This window comes from Tasmannia lanceolata, unplaced genomic scaffold (genome assembly GCF_043159265.1).
Source record: "Tasmannia lanceolata isolate RefF3 unplaced genomic scaffold, GAP_Taslan_0.1 ptg000002l, whole genome shotgun sequence".
Lineage (NCBI taxonomy): Eukaryota > Viridiplantae > Streptophyta > Magnoliopsida > Canellales > Winteraceae > Tasmannia > Tasmannia lanceolata.
Genome location: NW_027518679.1, coordinates 56,591,664 through 56,615,688, shown reverse-complemented (window position 1 = coordinate 56,615,688; position 24,025 = coordinate 56,591,664). Strand labels below are relative to the sequence as shown.

At 36.3% G+C, this 24,025-nt stretch overlaps 1 protein-coding gene across 5 annotated transcripts; it reads right to left on the bottom strand.

Annotated features, from left to right (window-relative positions):
• Nucleotides 1-284: 284 nt before the first annotated feature.
• Nucleotides 285-23,189, bottom strand: LOC143880310 (myosin-9-like). Of its 5 annotated transcripts, XM_077383194.1 has the most exons (39): nt 22,789-23,189; nt 22,093-22,221; nt 19,693-19,836; nt 19,420-19,565; nt 18,895-19,051; nt 18,683-18,741; nt 18,341-18,500; nt 18,107-18,256; nt 17,870-18,006; nt 17,634-17,780; nt 17,398-17,499; nt 17,254-17,311; nt 17,060-17,161; nt 15,918-15,955; nt 15,258-15,384; nt 14,998-15,168; nt 14,693-14,824; nt 14,463-14,572; nt 14,206-14,266; nt 13,601-13,778; nt 12,710-12,915; nt 12,499-12,618; nt 11,437-11,535; nt 10,697-10,897; nt 9,896-10,035; nt 6,789-6,903; nt 6,382-6,432; nt 6,210-6,293; nt 5,885-6,055; nt 4,163-4,318; nt 3,830-4,036; nt 3,487-3,627; nt 3,085-3,155; nt 2,886-2,985; nt 2,461-2,517; nt 1,564-1,620; nt 1,403-1,483; nt 1,174-1,256; nt 285-819 (listed from the first exon to the last, which is right to left on the bottom strand). In XM_077383194.1, the coding sequence occupies exons 1-39, from the start codon at nt 22,789-22,791 to the stop codon at nt 696-698; spliced, it is 4,575 nt and encodes a 1,524-aa protein (XP_077239309.1). In that variant the 5' UTR covers nt 22,792-23,189; the 3' UTR covers nt 285-695. The 5 variants fall into 5 exon arrangements, 2 of the variants coding, with proteins under 2 accessions (XP_077239309.1, XP_077239303.1); XM_077383188.1 differs by lacking the exon at nt 22,789-23,189 and having other exon boundaries at nt 22,093-22,227; XR_013251634.1 differs by lacking the exon at nt 22,789-23,189 and having other exon boundaries at nt 768-819; nt 1,403-1,499; nt 22,093-22,227.
• Nucleotides 23,190-24,025: the final 836 nt, after the last annotated feature.

The following is a 24,025-nucleotide window of genomic DNA, read 5'->3' as shown; positions in this document are numbered from 1 at the left end:
TTCGTAATATACAAGTAGAAGGGAAGGAAACCAGATTCCAATTTTTAACTTTCATATTCCTCCCAATTTGAGAGGAAAGTCGAACGTTAAAAAAAAACAGACTCATTTGGAAAATTTACAGCTGACATGGCATGTCTTATGAATAATAAATGGCAACCAAACAATGTTAGGAAAAGGAAAACATGTCCTTTTACTTTGATTTTTCCATAATTTTCCGTGATACCAAACGAACCTTCAGAAAATGATGTCATTTCACTTTCTGTCTACCTAACATGCATATCGAAACTGTGAGTTTGGGATCTGTGTGTATTCAATTAATGGGAGGAAGATGAATTACAAGACAAGGAAAATAATACAAAGCCTGAATGATGTTAATCAAAAAAACAAAAAGACAAAAATCTGTATTAGCTTGCCTTGATGTGGGGGTCACAGGGGATGTTATAACTTCAATTCCCTTCACCAAAATGATACATTCTAAAATTGTACAAATTTCATAGGGTAGGGCATCTCCCATTGGAAGTAACAGTCAACAGAATTTGCAGGGAAGCCAAAAGAACCGCCTTAATCCAAGGCACAAAGAATAGCAACCTCAAGGTATCACAAAATTCAAGGGGTTGTAAAACTGAGTCTAACAGGACACAGTATACAAATGTCACAAAATGGAGAGAATCCCCGAGAGCATGGTTTGAAAGCGGTTATTCGGCACGTGCCAACAAGAACACAAAGCCCGAGTTATCACGAATGAGAGGCGGCGGTTCAATGTCAGAGATGTCCATCTGTTCCATCGACTTTGATATGTCATCAACCGAAAATGGTATACTGCACCACGAGAAATGGTAAATGAACATACACTAGGATTACAAAGAAGGTTATGTTTCTTTCAACGTAAAATGGGCGTAAAAGAAATTTTACACCAATTTTTAAGTGGACAAATGGGCATAAAACTCGTTTTACATCCATTTTACATGGAATGAAATGGAGTTTTAAGTGGAAAAATGAGCGTAAAACAAAATTTACATCCATTTGTAAGTGGAAAATGGGTGTAAAATTTGTTTTACAGTCATTTTACTTGGAATGAAATGGAGTTTAAAGTGGAAAAATGTGTGTAAAATTTGTTTTACACCCATTTTATGTGGAATGAAATGGAGCAGAAATGAAAGGTGAATATTTTACCTGGAGTCATCATCCAACAGGAAAGAATGACTGACAGCATTGTTCGAATATTCCGTCATCAATACCCTCATACTGGATATAACCTAGAAGGGGTCCAGTGGCACAAATTAACCATGGTGAATTACTCTCATGCCACCAAGAGCGCTTAAATGAACACAAGGAATATGGTGATGATAATGATAATAATGATCCAAACCTAGTTCGAGTAATGGCATCCAATATAACTTACATCCGAAGACACGCTGTGAGTACCATACTTGTCATCCCAGTACATTGTACTGATCCGGTATAGCTGTTGTATACTGAGCACCTACAGATGGAGAAAGCTGTTTGAAATTCAAAGAAACTACACAGATTAAAGCTCTGAGAAACTTTTGGAGCTTCACTCACAGGGCAAAGATGGTGGCTTATTTCATCCAGTGATTTCTTTGGCTTTTGATGTATGACCTGAACCAGACAACAAAATATGTCAAGAAACAATTACCTAACTAGTCAAATTAGGCCATGAGAGTCAACAATTCTGCAGGTCACAGTTTGAGCCTATGTTTTATCTACCTTAGAGGCGCTTTATTCAGTAAATTTTTCTAAGTTATATGCTCAGATATAATCGTAATGTAAAACACACAGTTGGATAAGAACTTTCCCACTGTAAAACGAAATTGAGTTTGCTGATTCAATGACTGACGCAACGAGTTTCTTATTGACTCGGGCGAGTTAAAGAAGTTTTTTACTGTCTCAGTAGAATGAGTTTCTTATTGACTTGGGTGAGTTAAAGTAGTTTTTTATTGTCTCAAAAGTGCCAAAACCAAGTCAAGTAGGACGAGTCAATTATTAAGTCGGGCAGTATTTAAACAGCGATCATACGAGCTAATGGTAGTTTCTAGAACCACAGTTCTTCTCATCTGACATGTCATCTTTTATTACTGTGGAAAGTGGAAACTATTGTTTGGAGCAGTGAATGCAATGGGATATGGATTTCAGAACTTTTAAAACCAGCTAACTCTGCTCAACTATTGCAATGGCCAGTTTTCAGTTTTAGTAATCCTTCACTTCTTTTGCCTTGGCTGTGTTTCTTTCGAAGTGAAATGGGCATAAAAAATATTTTACGCCCATTTTTCCTTACGGGCGCAATTTTTTTTTTGCGCCCACTTTACGTCAAACGAAATGGATGCTTGTGAAATATTAAGGGTGATTTCTTAGTACTCCAATGACTGTTCATGCTGCTTTATTTATGCTAATACTTCCAATAAGCAGCGATGCGAAAAGGTAAAGGATGAAATGATATACCACGAATCCTATAGCCTGTCTGATATGCTTGAGCTCATCCCATGCTGAACCTGCATACTGCAATTTTATTTTCTTTCATTCAGGAAAATGAAAATAGAATGACTATCGCTAACCAAGACCGTGAAACAACCAATTACTCCAAAAGGTTAAGCCGTTGGAGATGGCGTTATTTAATCTTTTATACTTTAACACTCCCCCTCACGTGTGGCCCCTTTCTTTTAGGGTTGGCCTACATGTGGCACATGTGGCCCCTCTTTTGTGTCGGCCATTACATGTGGGTATTTTTAATATCAAGGAGGTTTGAATCCAGAAGCTTTGCTCTGATACCATGTGAAACTACCAATTACTCCAAAAGCTTAAGCCGTTGGAGAAGGTGTTATTTAATCTTTTATACTTTAACAGATAAAACAACTAAGTAAACTTGCCTCGTCTGTTGCATTATAGCACCAATGGTCCAGTTCGGCTAATCCCGCTTTGACGTATTCACCATTACTAAATGAGCAACATTCCCGCCTCAATAGAAGGCTGCAAAAATAATGAAGGCAGGATTGTGAGGTAAAGCTTCTAACACATTACAACACTGCAACCCTTTCAAACATAAGGAAAAAAATGCTAAATCATTACCTGTTAAATAGCTGTACATTGATGAAGGAAAATATCTGTGTGAAAATCTTGCGAACTAAAAAGGGGGGCACCTGAGTAGAGCAGGGTACGAAAAAGTAAGTGATAATAGTATCATGAAATAATAATACAAACAAACCGAGCTCCAAAAAGAATTCAGTTGATTGAATAATGGGCTAAGGCATAAGTGGCTGAGTCAGAAATGGCTCAGGTGTCCACTTTGGTCACGGAAACCAAATCAAAAGTTTAAATATGACGCTAGCCCATGCTTTACTATTCAGAAGGACATGAGAAAACAAAAAAAAGGGCGGCCCAGTGCACGAGGCTCCCGCCATTTTGGGGGTCTGGGGAGGACATGAGAAAACAAATAAATAAATAAAAAAACCTAACAGGGTTTGCGCTTACATGATTTACTTTCAATGTGTTCAAGAAATTTCCAAGGCTCTTCACAATCCCTTGCCAGTGAGCAATCAATGCTTGCTGAGCTGCAGCATTTGCAACTGAACGGGAACCCTTCACTAAACTTGCCCTCGATGTTCTTGGTGCCTACATTGTCCATAACATACATTGAGATTATTCCAAGTAACTTGGTGATTAGACATAAGTTTTTTTCATCAACTAACACTAAGTAGACAAAATGTAAATCTAAGAACATTAACTGAACAAAAATACCTACTATCCCCCCCCTCCACAATTTAAAAAAAAAAAAAAAAAAAAAAAAAAAAAAAAAAAAACTGAACAGAAATACCTGAATACACAAGCCAAGCAAGGGAGAGATCTCTTTCTTCAGATTATCTCGGATCATTCCATATATCTTTTCAACATAAGCCGTAAGTTGCTGTTTGAACAGTAAAGCAGGGTATTTGGCTTCAACTTGGCGTAAGGGGTCTACTCCACTAATTAATCCTCCATTTATGAAAGAAAGGTTCACACCTTGAGAGACTCCATGAAAACTCTGGAAAAAAAAATTAAAGAAATAGAATGAAGAAGAAGCCTGGATGCTAGTATTTCCTTCGAGGCATTAAATTCAACTTCGTAAAACATATTGAACAACAACAAGTACAACGGAACTGCCTCTTACTTGAGTCATTCTCCCAAATAGTGCAGTTGATGCTGACCGGCGGCGTTGTAGAGTCATGCCAGCAGCACCATTTGCTTTTAGTGTGCGTTGGAGTAGCAACAACAAAGTTGACGCATTGGAAAGCCAATAAGCTAAGACATTGTTGGTCTCCTGGGTCTTCAATTAATAAAGTTCAGAACTGTGTATCGTGTATAAAAATAGGGAATTGCTAGCGTCCATCGCAAAAGGCTTTTCGCGGATGGTCTGTCGCACTTCAGACCAGCCACCTCGTGAATGAAGACAACAGCTTTTGTCTCCATTCACGAGGTGGCTGGTCTGAATTGCGACAGACCAGCCGCGAAAAGCCTTTTGGGATGGAGCTTAGCAAATCCCATAAAAATAACATATAGGCACAGTCTGTCACAAATATCATTCTCCGAAATTTCTCAGCAAGGGAAAATCTCGGGTCTTGCTAACAGTCTTCCCATATATATACAGATAGAGTTAAGTGAAGCTACACATACGTGTAGCTAACTTAGCTACACCGACGGCTTAAAATACAGTGGGCCCAAATTGTTTGGGTGATCCAAACCATTCATTTGATACGCCCTCACATTGAGAGGGTGTGCCCAAAAAATCAGCTCCATTGGATGATCCCAACAGTTCAAACTGTGGAGGCAAAAATGGACAGATTTGTGAAGGTTTTTACACGTCCATTTTTGCCTCAACAAATCGTAGGGTTGGGATGATCCTATGGAGCTGATTTTTTGGGCACACCCTATCTATGTGAGGGCCCGTCAAATGAATGGTTTACAACACCGAAACAATGTGGGGTCCACTGTATTCTAAGGCGTCGGTGTAGCTAAGTTAGCTACACGTATGTGTAGCTACACTTTTCTCATATATATATATATATATATATATATATATATATATATATATATATATATATATATATATATACTAGTAAAAACACCCGTGCGATGCATGGGGCGAGAAAAATATAAATGGTTAATCACTTTCCCATTTGATGCGATGGAGTATTTCACACTCATGCTTTGACAGGTGGGTCTCATGCACCATCTATAGCCAAACCCATGCATTTGAGTGGGACCCGAAATATTTTGAAAGCTGGCCGAAATCCGTAGTATTATGTACTAAATGAACACGTTCTGTATTAAAAAATAATCAGGTTTGTCAATATTTTGAAAGGCGTCCTGAATCCGTAGTATTATGTAATATGCTAACAAAAATCCGTAGTATTATGTAATACATATACCCAATCCGTAATTTTGCAAAGAAAAAACGTCACTATGTTGACTTTGTCCACTTTTTTTATTAAAAAAGCATAAAGGAGGGGGGTAGGATTGAAATTATGTGGCTTTAATGGGTGCCTTTGTTAAAAAGCATAAAGGAGGGGTTAGGATTGAAAATATGTGGGATGAATGGGGTGCCTTTGTTAAAAAAAGTCAAAAAAAGTGATGTGTAATTCTATTAGAATTTTGGGAGTAATTCAAATAATTCTCTCCTTTTCTCTTCTGCTATATATATATATAAGAAAAAATATAAAATAAAATATCGTGATATTTTATGATAAAAATGAAAATATTGCTATATTTTTAAAATCTCGGGATTATTTTGGGATTTTGTCGTTTTATCAAAATGTCGCGATAAAAATGCGATATTTTGAAAATATAGGAGATATTTGTGACATAGGGCACAGCAAATATTAGTAGTTCAAACCTCAATAGCATGGCCTATTGTTTGAATAATCCGGTCAAAAACACCTGTGCGTTCAACTTCGAAAGATCTCCACTGGAGGAGGCACTTATAAATAATACAGGCAGCAATGGGTCTGCTTCCCGTGAAGCCTAGGTGTTGCGCAATACATCTAATAAGCAAATCCTGGTTTTCCTGAAAACAGAAACAAACAACAAGTCCGTGATAAACCTGTTGAAGCACTTATTAAAGAAACCTGTTGAGGCACTTATTAAACAAGTCCTGACTCTCCTGAAAATAGAAACAAACAAGCAACAACTCCTGGAGGAGGCACTTATTAAAGAAATACCTGTTGTTTCTCGTTGAGTGATTTCTGTGGTTTTTCCTCTACTTCAGAAAGTTCCCTTGGAGTGGTTGCAGAACCATTTGATTCCTATATAGATAATCAACAAATTTAGAAACAAAACATATTGGAGAAGGTATAAATATATAATATCAACACAGAGGAAGTGTCTGCTTACAGTAGCTGCCTTTATATCACCACCTGCAATATGGCCACTCTCAGGACTCCTCTGTCAATTAGCAGTCATAAGATCATCAAATAACACATTTTAAGGTGAAAATTATAGGCCAGAGTTACTCCAGATTGTTTCTTAGAAGCATGGTTTTAAATTTCGGCCGAAACCTGAACTTTCGGATTCGGCCGGGACCGACACTGAAAGTACCCTGTTTAGGTGTCGGTCCAGGATTTCAGCTGAAATTTACCAAAATTCCAAAATTTTGGCCGAAATTTCGGCCAAATTTGTTTTTTCCAAAATTTTTGGGCAGTTTTAAAATTTCGGCCACAGTGTCGATTTTTTTTAATTACCGAATTTGGGCCGAAATTTCGGTATTCCGGCTGAAACTTTCAAACCTTCCTTAGAAGTACCTGAATAGTTGATTTTGAGCGTGCTGTAAGAAATTTAGGATTCTGTACCATGGACAGAGCCTGCTGACGAAGGACTTTATTTTCTGCTTCCATGTTGGTAAGCTTCTCTTCAAGCCTGGTTTTCAAAGAAAAAGTATCCCATTAACTAGCAAGATGAAACAGGAAATAGTGATACTAATCCTTTTCAAATATATAGACACAAAGCTAATCAGTAGATGGTCTCATGCAGTGTATGGTATTCAATAAATAACGGAAAATGTAAGTTTATATGTGTCAATGTTGGAATGCACAGGAGAGATCACTCATGGAAGATTTCAGAAACTTAAAGTACTAAAATGTTAATATATCAAAATATTTATAAAAAAGATAATCGAAAAATTACAAAGTTGAGAAGAGACATTGGCGAAACTACCAAGTCACTGAGATTTTAAAGAAACTGCAAATACACCAAAGTTTTGAGGGTATAGAGACTAAAATTCCATTCTTCATATTCTTTCTTTCTTCTTTTTGCCCGATTCTTTAGGGGCCGTTTGGATACGCCGATTTTAGAATCCAGGTTTAAGTTTGAAAACAGTGTAAAAGAGGGTTCATGATGAAGCTGTTGTATGCTGTCCTGACAGCGTTTTTTTTATATTTTAAATAAGAAATCCAGGTTTTAGAAATCTCTCCCCCATCGTGGGATTTCTAAAACCTGAAAACATGGGACGATCTCTTGCTCTCTTGCTGTTGGAAAGAAGGGCAAGAAATTAGAAAACAACGGGCGGTCTGATACGTGCATGCATAGGACACATATGGCACCATGTGTTAGTATGCATGCATGTATCACGATCTCTTTCTTCTATTGTCTCTCATCTACAATTTTGAGGAAATCCAAGATTCTAAAATCAGCGTATCCAAATGGCCTCTTAGGGTTTTTTTGGGGAAGAAGAAACAGAAAAGAACCCTAAATATCGGGCAAGAAGAAAAAAAGAGGAGAAGAAGGAAAAAAAAAAAAAACATTAAAAAAAAAAAGCCATTTCAAAAAAAAAAACATAAAAAATAGGCAAGCAGAGGAAGGATAAGAAGAAGAAGAAGAAGAAGAACAGAAAAAATAAAAAGAATAACAGAAAATACCTAAAAATCGAGGAAGAAGATAATTGGAAAAAAAGGAAAATAGCAATAATAACCCCTAAAATGGGAAAGAAGAACAACAGAAAATAAAATGGAAAATAAAAGAAAAAAACAAAACAATCATACAAAAACCTCCTAAAACTTAAGAAGTATTAAAAAATCATATCAAATGATGTTGGATTAACGATCCGATTGCACAGTGATGTCGGATGACGACATAGCGAACATGGATGAATGGCTTGTCTCTTAGTAGCCCCAAATCGATATAAAATTGGCCTAGATCCGACTTTCAAATCAAAAGTTATGGCCAAAACAGTAATTGCGCAAGTGTGAGAACTCACCTACATTTGCGCGCATCCATATGGATTAGTCCCGCCCTAAAATGGCCTAAAATGACATTGACACTACCCTGGTAAGAGACTGACCCTATCCTGGGAAAGAAACTAGCTATCATCCGATTATAAAGAAACTACCATTTAAATATACACACATTATCCTAGAAAAAAACCTGCACTATCCTTGAAGGATATAAAGATTACCCTGGAAATAACCTGGACTTGGATGAAAAAATTGGATCTGGTGAAGAAGCCCTAGATGTCTTACGATTGTAAGTTTTTGTTGTCTGGCAGACAATCGTCTAGTACCCTGGAACTGTATAAAACCTCAAATGATGGATAGAGAACCCTGGACATTGATAGACACTACCCTGGAATGATAAAACACATTCTTCGTAAGAAAATATTCATGCTAAACAATAGTTCTCATGTGTTCTCCAATGAAGCTTTGTTGTTGTCCGGTTAAGGCATACACTACCCTTTAATGATACAGACTCTACCATTGAATAACAGATACAATACCATAGAAGGAGACATAACCCATAAATGATTCATCCAATACCCTAGAAGGACACAAACACTACCTTGGTAAAATTCATAGGATAACCTAAAAACGGTCCTCTCCTTGTCCTATTTTTGGGTTTTTTCCGAGATCATCTTCTTTCTCAATTTTAGGGTTTTCTGTTATTTATTTTATTTTTCTCCTTCCTCAATTTGTAGTGGTTTTTATGTCATTTTCCATTTTTTTGTCTTCTTCTTTTTCCCGATTGTAGGGTTTTTCCTTTTAGTTTCTCTTGTCTTCTTCTTCTTCTTTTCTTTCCTTCTACTTCTTCTACTAGACTGGTTTTTTTTACGATTTTTTTTTTGTTTTTTGTGTTTTTCTTGTACCACTACTACTTGCTCGACATGCCTGAAAAGCACCCTAAAAATCGAGCAACAAGAAGAAGGGGTTTTTCAGTCGCATTACCCTAAAAATTTGGTGTGTTGGTGGTTTCATTAGAAGCTTGGTAATTTGGTAGTTTTGCCTAAGATGATATGGATAAAAAAACATATTTGTGTTATAGAAAATATAAATCATATCAGATACATATAATTGCTTTAAAATGGTACACACACACACACCTATATACTTTGAATGGCTGGTAGACACACACACACACACACAATACCGAAGCCAAAAGATATACTAAAACTACTTTTCTTGTTTGTTGGGTCAGCATGTGTATCCAGCAAAAGAAATGTTTTACATGGTTACCAACCGAGATTCTAAGGTTCATTAAATGGTTAGGAGCCTAAGAACAAATTCATGTTACATATTCTTGTTACAGAAGCATCAGATTCTCTTGGAAGTATGTATCAAACAATAAATTGGTTAACTATTTGATCAAAAGGTACATTATAATATACACAAATAAAAAAAATATTGACAAAAGAGGCCTGTAGAGGTCAGGCTCTAGGTTATCCTGCCTAGTTCAAATCAAGAAAACTTCATTTTGTAAGGGTTGAATCACTCGCATACGAACCTAGTGCCTGAAGGCACTACGTAGACATATATGGATGGGAAACACTAATAAAAATAACTAAATAACGAAAAATATGAAAATTCAGCTATGGAATTCACTATAGTATGGTTTGATGACATTCTTAAATGATCATGCTCACCTGCTAAAAGAATCATTAAGTTGATTTACTTTTTCTTCTGTTTCTTCTAACTTCTTGCATCTTTCTTCGCTTTGTCCTTGTGCTTCGGCACATTTCCTTTCAGAAGCGTCAGCTCTTTGTGTTTCTGATTGCAATGACGCCTGTAAAAAGCATAAGACCATTACCAACAAAAGATGGCACACAACCTTTGCAGCTTTGCCAATAATAACTAGTAGGAAAGAAATTTCCAAAATGGGATTCCATTTGGAAAATAAAAAAGAAAGTGAAAATGACCGACGATTTGGTCATTTTCACTGGTTTTGGTGTTCTATGGGGATTCCAGCTCTATTCATTGTCTTCTTGTGCACGATTCATGAGAATGAATTTTGTCTTTTTTTCAGCCCTCCAACTAGTATCTTTAACAGACATAAATCTAACATGTTAAATAGCGCACCCATGTTTTGCAAATGATTCGTAGAGGCAATGTGAATGCAATTAAGAATTGGGTACCATCTATTTTGCCTTATCAAGATGGAGATTTTCAGACCACTATAATTAGAGATTCAGCTTAATAAGAAGCAATATAAATCTGAGTGTACTCCTTAATTATTCATAACTAAAACCTTCAGCATTCACTTGGAATCAGATCCAGGTATGATCCTCTGCATGTAATGGCAATGCCGTAGCTTTAGTACATAATTTTAGGTTAACAACTTTTGATAGACATACACTGTTAATTTGGTCTTAAATTTTAATATGTGATCTGTTAGACTTAAGAACAGAATAATGTAGACAGAATTGATGGGATTTCAGATATATCACCTTCAATCTTTCCACTTCTGCAGTAAGGGCATCAATCTTTTCAGTATCCTGGACAATAACAGGGGTCACTTCAATAGCCTTCCGTGCAGCCTCTCGTTCCTTTACAAGCATTGCATTTGTCTCATCTATTTTGTTTTGCATGATTTGCAGAGAATTCTGCAACTTCAGTATCTCCTGTCCCTTAGCTTCCTCTAAGTCAGTCTGCATACATGATTTAAAATTCTTGTAAGAGACCATGATATAAATACACACAAACATATACATATACATTAACTTTCATAGTTCTTTTCGAAATATTAGTCTACTAAACTGACAAAGGTAAAAAAAAAATGAATAACTGAGGAAGAGTGAAATCAAGTAGTCATTGATTATATGAATCAATAGCAAGCATGGTTTATAATTTCGTCCAAAATCTGACGGGAAGAACATGAATTCGGTGTCGGCCCAGATTTCAGCTGAGATTTCAAAATTTCGATCATTTCTATTTTTTTATTTTTTTCCGACTTTTCTTGGGTTTTCCAAAAGTCCAGCCGGAACATGAACGAAATTTTTTTATTCACGAATTTCGGCCACTACCGAAACCGAAATTTTAAACCTTAATAGCAAGTCACTCATTGGTGCTGTGGCACAAGAGTTGTGCTGGTGAGAGTTTTGGATTTGAGACTCAACAGCATAAAGGGTTTCAGAATTTAGCAATAGCTTTCCTACTAAATAAATTGCCTATTACATATATATATTACCCTTAACCGTTTCTCCAGCTGGAAACGCCATGTGAGTTCTTCCACCCTTTTCTCAAGCTTATCCTTTGCTTCTTTAAGTGCACCAGTTTCTCTTGCAGCCTGCACAAAAATCAGTACTAATTAGAAATGAGGATACAAACAAGTTCAGAGGAAACCCACTGTAAGTGTGTAAAACTTACGAATTACGGTCCATACATTACTAATGTATGTTTACAAAAAATCTTTGCCAAAACTCACCACTCTTATGTTATATGGGCCCAATCACATATGGGCCCACTTTGTTAGGATGATCCAAAGCATTCATTTGAAAGGCCCTATCATAGATAGGGTGTGTACCAAAAATCAACTCCATAGGAGCATCCTAACCCATCCATTTGTGGAGGGCAAAATGGACAGACCACAAATCTGCCCATTTTTTCTCTCCACTTTTGGAGGGGTTAGGATGATTCAATGGAGCTGATTTTTGGTACACACCCTATCTATGATAGGGCCTTGCAAATGAATGCTTTGGATCACCACAAAAAAAGTGGGACCCATGTGATTGAGGCACTCGAGCGTACCATAGGCTTGGTACGCTCGAGTGTACAATCCTTTTCCTCACATATATATATATATATATATATATATATATGAGAGAACGGTTTCTACACACAAGTGTAGATAAGTTATCTACACACTAGCTCAAAAAACAGTGGAGGCCCACATTGTTTGGGTGATCCAAACCATTCATTTGATTGGCCCTCACATAGATAGGGTGTCCACAAAAAATCAGCTCCATAGGATCATCCTAACCCTTAGAACCATGGAGGCAAAAAATGGACAGATTTGTGAAGGTTTATACACGTCCATTTTACCACCACAAATTGTAGGGTTGGGATGATCCTATGGAGCTGATTTTTTGTGGACACCCTATCTATGTGAGGGCCAATCAAATGAATGGTTTGGATCACCCAAATATATATATATATATATATATATATATATATATATATATATATATATATATATATATATACCTTTTGTATTTCATAAACTTTCAATCAAAAAATGATGGGTACTGACCATTTTGAGCTTCCTGAGCTCTCTCCTTGCAATCCTCCCCCTCCATCTACATTGAGAAACGACCGCTGACCTCTTGAGCTTCTTATAATACAAATAATCTCTGTGAGAACGCCATTGAGCCTGCAAATAATTTCAGAGCAAATATTTGGTAACACTATAAAGAGTATATGTTGGCTGTTTGAGTTCTTTATTATGGACTCAGCGTACTAACCTGAACAATGGTTGCAGCCTTAGTTTTCTTCCTGAATCTGAACTCATTACGCGCAGCCATTGCCCTAAAACCTGTTTCTAATACAAGCACTGACAACCGCAGTCTTTCATAAGCCTTCCGGGCTTCATATCTATGTAAATTCTTCTGAATTTTCACGGCAGCAGCCTCCCTCCTCATGTATTCATATAATTTGCAAGCCAATCTTCCTGCAGTGCATATCAAGGATGTGGAGAACCAGAAATAAGAGCTTCGTATAGTTGTGAATAGTGCTACACAACTACAAAATAACAAGCGAAAAGTTACAGATTTGTTGAGAAATTTCGCCTGGCAAATCCGATCAGATCGTCCACAAATTAACGGATAATTAAAACAAGACACAAACCACAAGATGGACACCAGATTTACGTGGTTCGGCCAAGCCTACATCCACGGGCGAGAAACACAATCTTCACTATGAGAAAACAATATACAAGGATTACAGTGGATTAAACCCAAACCCACAAACCCGCAACCCTTGCCATGCTTCTAAACCAAGATCGCGCACCTTGAATAACCCAAGGGAAACCCGCAAGAAAATTCCCAAGAGAAAACCCGAGAAGAACCCTCTTTCTCCTCTCTCTTTCTTTTCTCTCACCCCTTCTCTGTTTCTCTTTCTCTCTCTAGAGGTAGCCGGCACACCTCTCTTTCTATTTTTTTCTTTTGTTTCTGCCTTCACTGACATCCCATGGGAAATAAGGCAACCTTCCCAAAAGATATCAATCATAAGTTCATAACCATATCCTTCCAATAAGTGGATCAACAAGAATCAAAATATCATTACTAGGAATGAATTTAAAAATAAGCTAAGAATTGGATTTATGCTTCCAGTTAATCGAATGGTCATTCTCATACCTCTACATAAAGATTGCAGGTGAATACTAGCCTTCCGCAATGCAATGAATTGTTTCAGAGCAATATGTGTACGTATTTTGCGCTGAATAGCTTTAGCTGCATTGCTAAGTACCTCAGCTCTCCGTGCATCTAACTCTGCCATCTGACCAGCTCTCAGGAAAATCTTTGTTTTGCCTATCTGTAAAACCATTAGATAGTCCTTTAAATATGTGAAAGCATCTACACTCACAAATTGTGAATAAGAGATTGAGAATTGATACAAAAATGGGAGATGACCCAAGCTTGATCAAATGCAAGAGATGCTATAACGCATTAGAAGTTTTAGTTAGAAAGGTCAAATACTATATGAAAGAGTGCTGAAAATATCTAGTTTAAGCTTAGATAAAATGCCTTCAATAAATAATATGCTGAGGCCCGCCCCGGGGTCGCATTCCTTTCCGGGTTAAAAAAAAAAAAAAAAAAAAAAAAAAAAAAAAAAAAGCTTAGATAAAATGCAAATTCAAGAGTAAACATGTCAGCTGAGAATGTTGTAAAGCAAATAACAGATTTACCTACTGGTATAAAATTTCACACAATGTGAAAAAGGCTCTGAAATCTCAAATTACCTGAAACCCTTTCAGCCCCTTCTTTTCCAAAAAATTTTTGCATGCAATTTTTTCATCGTAGCTGTTCAAGAATACAAAATAGTCAAAAGAGAGAGCATCCACATCTAACCAAGTAAAATCATTAGAGTCCAATGAGAAACATTAATCTGATTGAATATCAGTCTTAAATATCAACAGATGCATATTGGTCTTAAATATTAACAGATACATCTACATTTTTAAATAAATCAAAAGTAGAATTTATAGAAGGTACTTACTTCCCTTCTAAAACCTCGGGAGCAAGAATGCCAAAACGATGAATAAATTCATAAAATGTTCGGCGAGTAGGGTATCCAGCCATGCTGATTCTTATAGCCTCAAGAACGCCCTACAAAGACAATTCTAATAAGCATTTAATCAAAGAGATGAATTAGGGGCAGTTATCAGTTGTGTTGTATCTAAATTCTAAAACAGAGGAGGACCCCATTGTGATTCAGAATGCACTCACACCACATCGCAATTGTTGCATGATGTTGACATTCTCAAATATGTCGGGTTTTAGAAGATTGTTTGGCTTCACGCATCTTATGTAATGAGGCTCTGTTGAATTCAATGTCTCCATCAATGATTGTAGTTGTAGCTGCATTATTACATCATTACAACATTAGTTTTCAACTTATCACCAAGTTAAGAAGACATTGAAATGATGACTAGACATGAAAGGAGATGATACCATCATCCCAAGTCTTTCATGGACCATAGTTTAGGTGAACTCCAACAAATTATCAACTGCCAAGAAAGAGAAAAAAATACCTTAAAACTAGCAGCAATGGAGGAAAACTTTGAAGATTTAGTTGCATCCTCGGGAGGTGGAGGGAAAAGGCCGGATACAAAAGCACATCTGGAAGCACTCAACAAATCTTGATGTTCTGGGACCACATATTCTTTGTTTTTGTCTAGAAACTGGTCAGACTGATACCTAACCTGAAGATGACTATAGAGAATGAGTAGGTTGAAATGCAATATCATCTAGTGTTATAAACTAGTTTGATTGCGTAGGAACCAAACCTCACCTCGCCTGCATAATGAGAGATGTTAAAAGCAGTGCGAGACAGCTTTGGTTTGATAAAGCGCTTGTGAGCTTTGAATGTCTGATAAAGCTTCTGAGAAAAAGTTTCATGTGTTGACTTTGGAAACATACTGGAACAAAAAAAACAAATTTTGATAAGCACTGAAGAAAGTGAGAAATTTGATTCAGCCTATGTCACAAATATCGTTCTTGGGAATTTCTCGGAAAGGGAAATCTCGGGATATATTAATTTTTTTTTATTTTTTTGGGTTTTTATCAGGAAAAAACAATAAAAATATAAAAATATAAAAATATAAATTTAAGAAAAAAATATAAAACAAAATATCGTAAAAATATCGGGATAATATCGCGATATTTTATGATAACAAATGAAAATACCGCTATAGTTTTAAAATCACGGGATTATTTCGGGATTTTGTTGTTTTATTAAAATATAGCGATAAAAACACGATATTTTGAAAATACTAGAGATATTTGTGACATAGGATTCAGCAACCTATGAAAAAGTTCAGTTCCAGCATTGTTGCAAACAATTTTGACAGAGCTCATATATGGAAGATAACATCCATAATGAATCCAAATCACTTTCCATTGAAAGGCAGAGGAAACATATGATGAAAAGCACAAGGAAACATTATCTCACCAAGCTTCATCAAGAAGAGCTATAATTCCTCCAGGTTTCTGCAAAAGAAAACAATGTAAAGATCAGTCCATAACACAACATCCTACTGTGTCTGCATATCAATCCTTAACATATTAGGAGAAGCAATGGTTCACATCAGAATTAGTTCTTCAAAAATGAGATTGATGCTATGTAAGCTTTACATCAAAATCGGACAAGGGCGTTGAGGTACCAGTTTTTACAAGTTCATGATGAATGAAATCAACTAGAATAAGTACGAACATGGTTTGTGAATGTTATGAATAAAGTCAGAACTTGTCTGACTCTGACAATCTACAAATCCGGTGAAGAAAAAAATTTAATGCTCTACCCCCCTACCTGGTTTTATATCAACCAAATATATTAGTCCCGTTCTATTTACAATCCCATAGGAAATGCAGTTTGAACTTGATTTTTTTTTAAACTGTAAATAAAGTGACTGTTTTTCAAACAAAAGCAATTTAAAAGTGTGAGTTATCCAAATATTAATAATTCATTTTTTATTGAGTGAAATTACATAGGATTTTTAAGATAGCATTACAGTGGGTATACCTACATCCAAACACACATACATGCACATACCTACATATACACATAATATTAATGGCTACTGGAAAACAGTCAAAAATATTTGTCTCAGGAATTGCTGACATGGTGTATCTTGGGATATTTTAATTTTTTTTGTTAATTTCAGGTTTATATCAATAAACAACTGGAAAAATAAAATATACAACTCAACTCAACTCAACTCAAAAATAAAATAAAATAACTGGAAAAAAATATACAAAAATGTAAAATTTAAGAATAAAATTAAGAAAATAAATAATATCGTGAATTTATCGCGATATTTTCATTGTATGTTGTTATAAAAAATAAAATATGAAGATATCTCAGATGATTTTTTTAGAATCTTGGGAAATTTTTGGTATTTTTTCATTTTATAAAAATATCGCGATATTTGAAAAAATATCGGAGAGATATTTGTGACTGTTGGAAAACAGGTAACAAATACATTACAAAGTTTATTAGTTAGCCAACGTGATTCACAATTTTAAAATTACCAACTACCATCACATTGAAAAGAGAAAACAAAAACAACTATCAGAGTGAAGAATGGCCAAAACCTTTTCAATAAGATCCAACACATCTTGGTTATCAACAAATTCTATATAGCTCCAATCAATTTGCTCTTTTGTGTACTCTTCCTGCTCCATCTTGAACACGTGCTGAAAAGTAAAAAATAAAAAATGCATAGTTATTAGATTAATATAAGATTTAAGTGAAAATTGACCTGCCCACATAGCATATGATACATTACCTGGTTGAAATGTTGCTGTAGCTTTTCATTTGTGAAATTAATGCAGAACTGTTCGAAACTATGCAAATGGAAAATTTGAAGTTATATGGAACAAACCAAGATGTCAATAGAAAGTATTCCAACTTTGTCTTTTTCAGGATTTACCTGTTGTTCTTAAAGCTTTCAAAACCATAGATGTCAAGGACCCCAATCAGACTCTTTGAATTTGGATCTTGCCCAATTGAGATGTTAATTTTTTCCACCAGCCTGTAAATAAAAAGTTATTTACCCCAACATCATTGGGCTGGTTTGATATACTCAAGAAATTTATAAAGCAAAGTGATACTCAAGAAATTTATAAAGCACAGTATGCAGAAGCGACAAACATGGCAGCACCTTACCAGTCAAACAAGTGGGAATATATTGTCTTAGCTAAGCCATCTCTGCTAACTGTTGCACTGAGAGGATCTAGAGTTCTTGTAATAACTTCTTCAGGGGTTATCATCACTCGTTTACACAGTGCATTTTCCAAAGTCTGTAGATCACACCTGAAATAAAGATTAAAAAAATCACATATTCAGCATAGGAAAGAAAGGATAACAATTCCTAAGATAACGATAGAGCTTGTGTGTCATACATGAGAAGTTCAGCTGTCATTTTATGATGGAATTTAGATTTGTCATCTTTCAGAACGGACGAGTCAATTTCCTTCCCCTTAGCAAAATTGATATTACCAAGATGAAGAATGGCTGCAATGACTCTGAAAATAGCATCCTGAAAAAGAACTTGTATCAGAAAAGGGCTCTGAAGATTATATATAAAGTTCCAATCCCAAGAGGTAGAAAATACACCGGATACAAAGGGAAGGATATACCTGTTCTTGTTCACTGATCCCAACAATATCCATAGCTCTCCTAGTTGCAAGATATTCATGGGAATCACTTACACCAACCAGTTCATAGCAATTTGATTGGTTGAGATAGTGAAACGATTTAGGATTTCCCAACTTATACTTCTCAATGTCCTGGCAATTATATCCAGCTTTGCATGTAAGGGGTATCTACCAAGAAAATAGAAGATGAGTCTAGTAATACAACAAAATGCTTACCTCTTGTGGTGCGGCACAAAGAAGGTAAAAACAATGATAGTTACGCTCCGGATCAGAAATTTGGCAAACACGAGACCTCTCAAGAAGGTAAGTTCTGATAGCTGCTCCTGATATCCTTCCATGCTTATCAAATTGGATCTCAACAAACTTACCAAAACGACTGCACATTTTATTCAGATACGGACAACACATTAGAAAGTAGAAATTCCAGAAATGGAAAAATGAAGGAATGATTATTGTACTAAAACCTGTTGACAACCTGATTTAATAAAATAGTGGATGTCAAAAAGAGACCGATAACATATTTTCTTACAGAAATGAACACTTTGAGAAGTATCTCACCTGGAATTGTTATTTCTAACAGTTTTGGCATTGCCAAATGCTTCGAGAACTGGATTTGACTGCAGTCATATCAGTCGGCACGAATTTTCAGATTGATTTAGAAGTGACAATTTCAAGGTGTGAAATGAAAATAAAAGAAAAAATCTGTAGTAAAAGACAGAGAAGAGAACATGAGGAGCTCGCTTGGCCTACAGTTAGTTTGTTAAACTTACTTCTAGAACTTGTTGTTCAACGGTCCGTCCTTCAGTCGCAACACGCCCACCCAAGAAGGCGAGATAACGCATAATCATTTTTGTGGTTTCAGTTTTACCGGCCCCACTTTCACCACTAACCAGAATGGAGTTGCTTTTCCTCTCATTAATCATCGCCCTGTTTCCAATGAACATATGTAAATATATGAATTCTTACTTAGTTACTTGTGAAACAACCAGTTACTCCAAAAGCTTAAGCTGTTGGAGACGGCGTTATTTATTCTTTTAAATGTTAACACTCCCCCCGCGTGTGGCCCCTCTTACTAGGGTTGGCCTACACGTGGCACATCTGGCCCCTCTTTTGGATTTGGCCATTGCATGTGGAGTTTTGCTATCAAGGAGGATTGAACCCAGGACGTTTGGCTCTGATACCATGTGGACCAGTTACTCGAAAAGCTTAGGCTGTTGGAGACAGCGTTATTTAATCTTTTATACTTTAACATCACTTCTAAGGATATCAAAATTTCCCCACAAGTAGGAGATCACCTGTATGCAACATCTGCAACTGCAAAAACATGTGGGCTTAGCTCACCAAATGGTGCTCCTTTGTATTGTGTCATCATGTGAACATCATAAAGATGAGGCAATCTTTGAAATGGATTTATGGAAATAAGAATATTTCCTGTGTACGTCTGCATGATGCTATTGGTCAGGACAAATCCAATACCGCACTTAAGAAGAGGAACTAAAAATCTGCATAGGACTACCACTAATTGAAAATGAAAACAAAAGGAGAAGAAATAATATAAATGTGCCCACATATATTTCGTTGAGTTCATATCTAGTTGCCAAGTTTTGCAAGACTCCAGGTTCATGCAAATAAGAGAGCTTTGTCATGTCATCAACTCCACCTGCGGGAGCCTCCATATCTTTTGGGTATATTTTTGACAGATTTACAGTAACCTGAACAATATTATTGTGGAAAATGTCATAAATCTATTGCAACAATCAATAACCAAACGAAAGTAAGGGTTGCAACTAGCAAGTGATGCACTTCATTGGAATATACTGGTTATTGTTTTGTTCTTTCAGTAACTAATAGTATATATCTTAAAGTAGGGATGCATCTCACTATAACCACAAAATTTCTGTTTTGCACAGTAGTATAACCATGGATTGAAGTACCACGCAATACACGAGCGCTATACAAATTCCAAGTAATCATGTCTTTCATGAGAGGATGATGCATATCGAGGTGAATTGTCATCATAGTTGGCGGAGTGTGAAGCAAAGACCAGAAGCAATGCAGGAAGTGGAAGCGGTAGTGGGAAGCAAGGGGTCTAGAAAAAAGAGAATGAGGGAAGTAAAAAGCTCTAAAGGAATCAAAGAGTAAATGTGTGGGAAGCGTCTTCGGAAATCAACATTGAACATTTAATAAACCTCATTAAAAGTGAAGAAGTGTACAGAAAGAGTAGGGTTATAGTAGGTTAAGGAAGAAGGGTTAACGTAGGTAGGGATTATAAGTAGTAAAGAAGACTTTGTGACTGATTAAAATTACAATTTTTATCCATCTTGCTTAGATGTTATGTTTTTGAAAAAGGATCTACATAAGTTTCATTTGAAACTTAAGTTGAGTTTTTAAGTTTTAAATACGCTTCTTCGGTATTTTCAAAAGGGAAAAAATAATCACCTAAATAGGAAGCATACTCTTAATTAAGAGGAAACAAGTGGAAAGCATGAGTTTATGAAGGGGAAGAACTTAGCTTCCAAAGTGAGATTCCCATCAAACTAGGAAGTTTCCAGTAACTATGGTCATTACACACCTCAGTGATACTCATGACAGTGGATCTCACTCCCATATATTCATTCTTCACATCAGTCAGTCAGCATCTTTATGAAGGCAATGATACGAGCTTCAAATGATTTTTTGGTTCGCAAATTGATGCTTCATGACCTAGTGGATCAATTTGAGGGAAAGTATGAAAAATGGGCTATTTATATCACTTATTTACACCATTAAGTTGGTGTGTATAAGTTTGAATGGGATACCTTGTAATCTACTAATATATACACAAGTGTATATACGTTAGTTGAATTTTTGTTTTATGCCCTTCAGCTTATGTACATTGCATGGAGGATTTTTATGTATAAATTGATTTGATGTTAGCTATATCAAGGTGAGGAGACAACCGGTGAGGCTAACTTCACCTCCTCCTCCCTCCAATTCGTGAATCAGGGTTTAAGGCTTTCTTGTGGTTCCTTCCCTATATTTCCCCCCCTCTTTCTTCCTCTAGACCCTTCAATTAATCAAAGTTCGAAAATTTCTTGGTTATCGACAGTGAAACCTAGGGCCTTGGAGATTGGCCAATATTACAATAGCTATCAGAGACCTAATTAAAGAGATAACTCCATCATTTAAGCACATTCCTTGGAGCATGAGTGGGCTTGCTAGGGAGGAGATTGAAAAGGAAACATTATTCATTGGATGCTCATTGCCTTTGATCCTGCTGTACTATTTTCCTTTTTCTTTTTATTATTTTCTACTGTCTGGTGCTACCTGAGCCCTCCTTTCTTTGTGATTCTTCTTCTAGATCTTTCTTCGTCTCTTAAAAACAAAGAAGAAAATGACAATATGAACCATATGGTGAACTTCCTGACATAGAAAAATCCCAAACCACAAGTTCTTTGTAAAAACTAAAATCTACTACAAACAAACAATAAGAAACTCCATGTAGGAGGGATTGAGCCTCAGGCTCAATGGTTAAGGCTTAGTTTGCTAACCTGGAGGTTGGTGGTTCAATCCCAGCTTACCTATAAAAAAAAATCTCCATGTATGTGTAGACAAACATAAAATCTTTCCATATACTGCCAGATAAACTTCATAATTTGAAACTTTATGAGAAACAAGAAAGGTTTCTATGTAATCGTACCAAGTACAGTCACAAGCAGATAAACCTTTAAGAATAGCAAATAATCAAGAGACTGCCTTTCACACAGGAAATAAGCATTCATTTTCTTTTCTCTGTATAAGCATTCATTTTTTTCTTTATAACAAAAATAGCAGAACCAATGTTATCATTCATTTACTTCGATTCAGTAAGCAAATGACATTAAGTACTTTGTGAATTTGACCAGAAATGCATCACGGTGCACATGCATCATAGTATACAGAAAATATTTAAATTAATGTGGAGTTAAAAAGACTAGCAGTCTAAGTACCGTTTTTCCATTAGTAGTCTGAATTTCAGCCTCTTCTCTATGTATCTTGGAAACATGCCCATCAATCCAAGCTAATGCTGGATCTTCAACCCATACATGAGAACCTACAATAATATTTACTGTAGTGGCCTGCATGTGATAAAATTTTAGCAGACACCAGAAAATTAGTAAATGCATAAAAATTTCCAAAATAAATATATCACTAGAAATTGCTATGCAATTGTATATAGCAAAATCTTGGCTCATGGTACCTTGTAAGTGTACACATCTTATTCTAGGCATTGTAAAATACCAATTTCTTGGATAAAAACTAAATACAAAAGAGTCTTCAACATTAAGCTCCAGTGGTCAGCTGGGTTAGCAAATCATAGTAACTTATAGCAGCTGAGGATATTTTGTTCGGTTCCAATGATAGCATATTACATAGTTCATGTTCGCTTCCAATGATAGCTTATTACATAGGACATTTGCTCTTTTCTAAAACCGTTGCTTCCCACTCTATCAGCTATGAGTCTTTGTAAAGGTTATCTGAAGTCTGAACTTCGTTATAAGTGTTTTAACAACAGTGTTTAACATTAAGTTATAAGATACAGAAAAGGAAAAAGGGTCATCAAAATGCATAAATTTCTCCAGGAAAAAAAGATAGATTGACATAGAGAAAATCTTCATAAAGAACATATAATGAAGCCTACTTACCATTTTTAGCTACCAAAAGAAGAAGCCCAGGTACGTAGATAGTCGTAAAAATTAGTCCCAATATTCAAGCAATCCAAATCTAGATACCCAGATTCAGTTCTCTGGGTCAGACTATTTTCTAATCATTTTTACAGTTTTCTCAATAACTCAGAGGCGTCAAAGGAAAACGTGAATATTCTTTCTTCTTCCTTTTTTTTTCGTTTTTCTTCTTTGGATGGTGTTCTCCGCTCGGTGGTTTGTGGACCTGACATTTTTCAAATGCCTTGGATTACGCTCTCTTCTCTCTCTGTTTCTGCCCATGTGTTTCGTTTCTACAGAAAAACCCCCAAATTCGGACATTCGTGGCTCTCTAAATCCAACCCTTTTCCCTCTCGTCTAAGCCTTCCGAACTTTCAGCAAACCTGTTGCGGGAGTCACCTTTTTAACTACTGCTATTTATAGGGAAATGATATATTCTCCCCCCTTCTATTTCCCGGTCCACCCCTTTTACTGTAAAAAGAGTAGCCATACGGGGATAACGTTTGAAATTTTTCTCATGATAAATCGGTGTCCAAGTGGTGAGAGAGAGTCGGGCAGCAGGAGGCGGAGAGAGATTTGAGAAGTGGCTAAAAATCAGAAAAAAAAAAGTCTATCCGATTTTGAGTGGTGTCTTTTTTGTCTCCTGATTCATCATCACTTGGACACACTAGTTTCCTGTGGTTTTTGTTTCCTGATTTTTAGCCACTTCGCTCTCATCTCCACCCGGAAACACCGATTTTATCATTGTTGATGCTCAAATTTGCTTGAGCGAACCATAGCCCGTTTGTTATTGCTAACAACAAGAAGGAATTGCTCTGCACCCACAGACATCGGGTTAGGTACCACCCGGAGTTAGAACTTCAGGGAAACCCTCCAACGCTCAAGTCAGTAATGAGATCAACAGAATGAGAGCTTAGCGTGGGACAAGGCTCTGTTACCTAATTTGGAGAGGAGGGTCCATATTTATAGACGGTGGTTCCATATTCTGAGATTTGATGTAATGGCGATGTGTCATACTATTCAACCAGGGATGATAATGATGTTTTACAGTGTATAGGCATCATAGGACGGAGCTTATTGCACATCCTAGGAATGAGGCATGATCTCTAGCATGTCAGGTATAATGGTTGGAGGCGATTGGAAGGTTCTTGCCTCTTATGAGCGGTTGGTTGATGTGGCCTAGTTTCCATGAGGCGGCGTGCGCTAGTGAAGTGGTGGA

Coding starts and splice junctions, on each gene's coding strand:
- LOC143880310 (XM_077383188.1), bottom strand. CDS start 22,227: ATGCAGGCCACTACAGTAAATATTATTGTAGGTTCTCATGTATGGGTT. Junction 18,742..18,894: donor TTGAACAACAAGTTCTAGAA/GTAAGTTTAACA, acceptor ATATGACTGCAG/TCAAATCCAGTTCTCGAAGC. Junction 6,056..6,209: donor CACTCAACGAGAAACAACAG/GTATTTCTTTAA, acceptor TTCTGTTTTCAG/GAAAACCAGGATTTGCTTAT.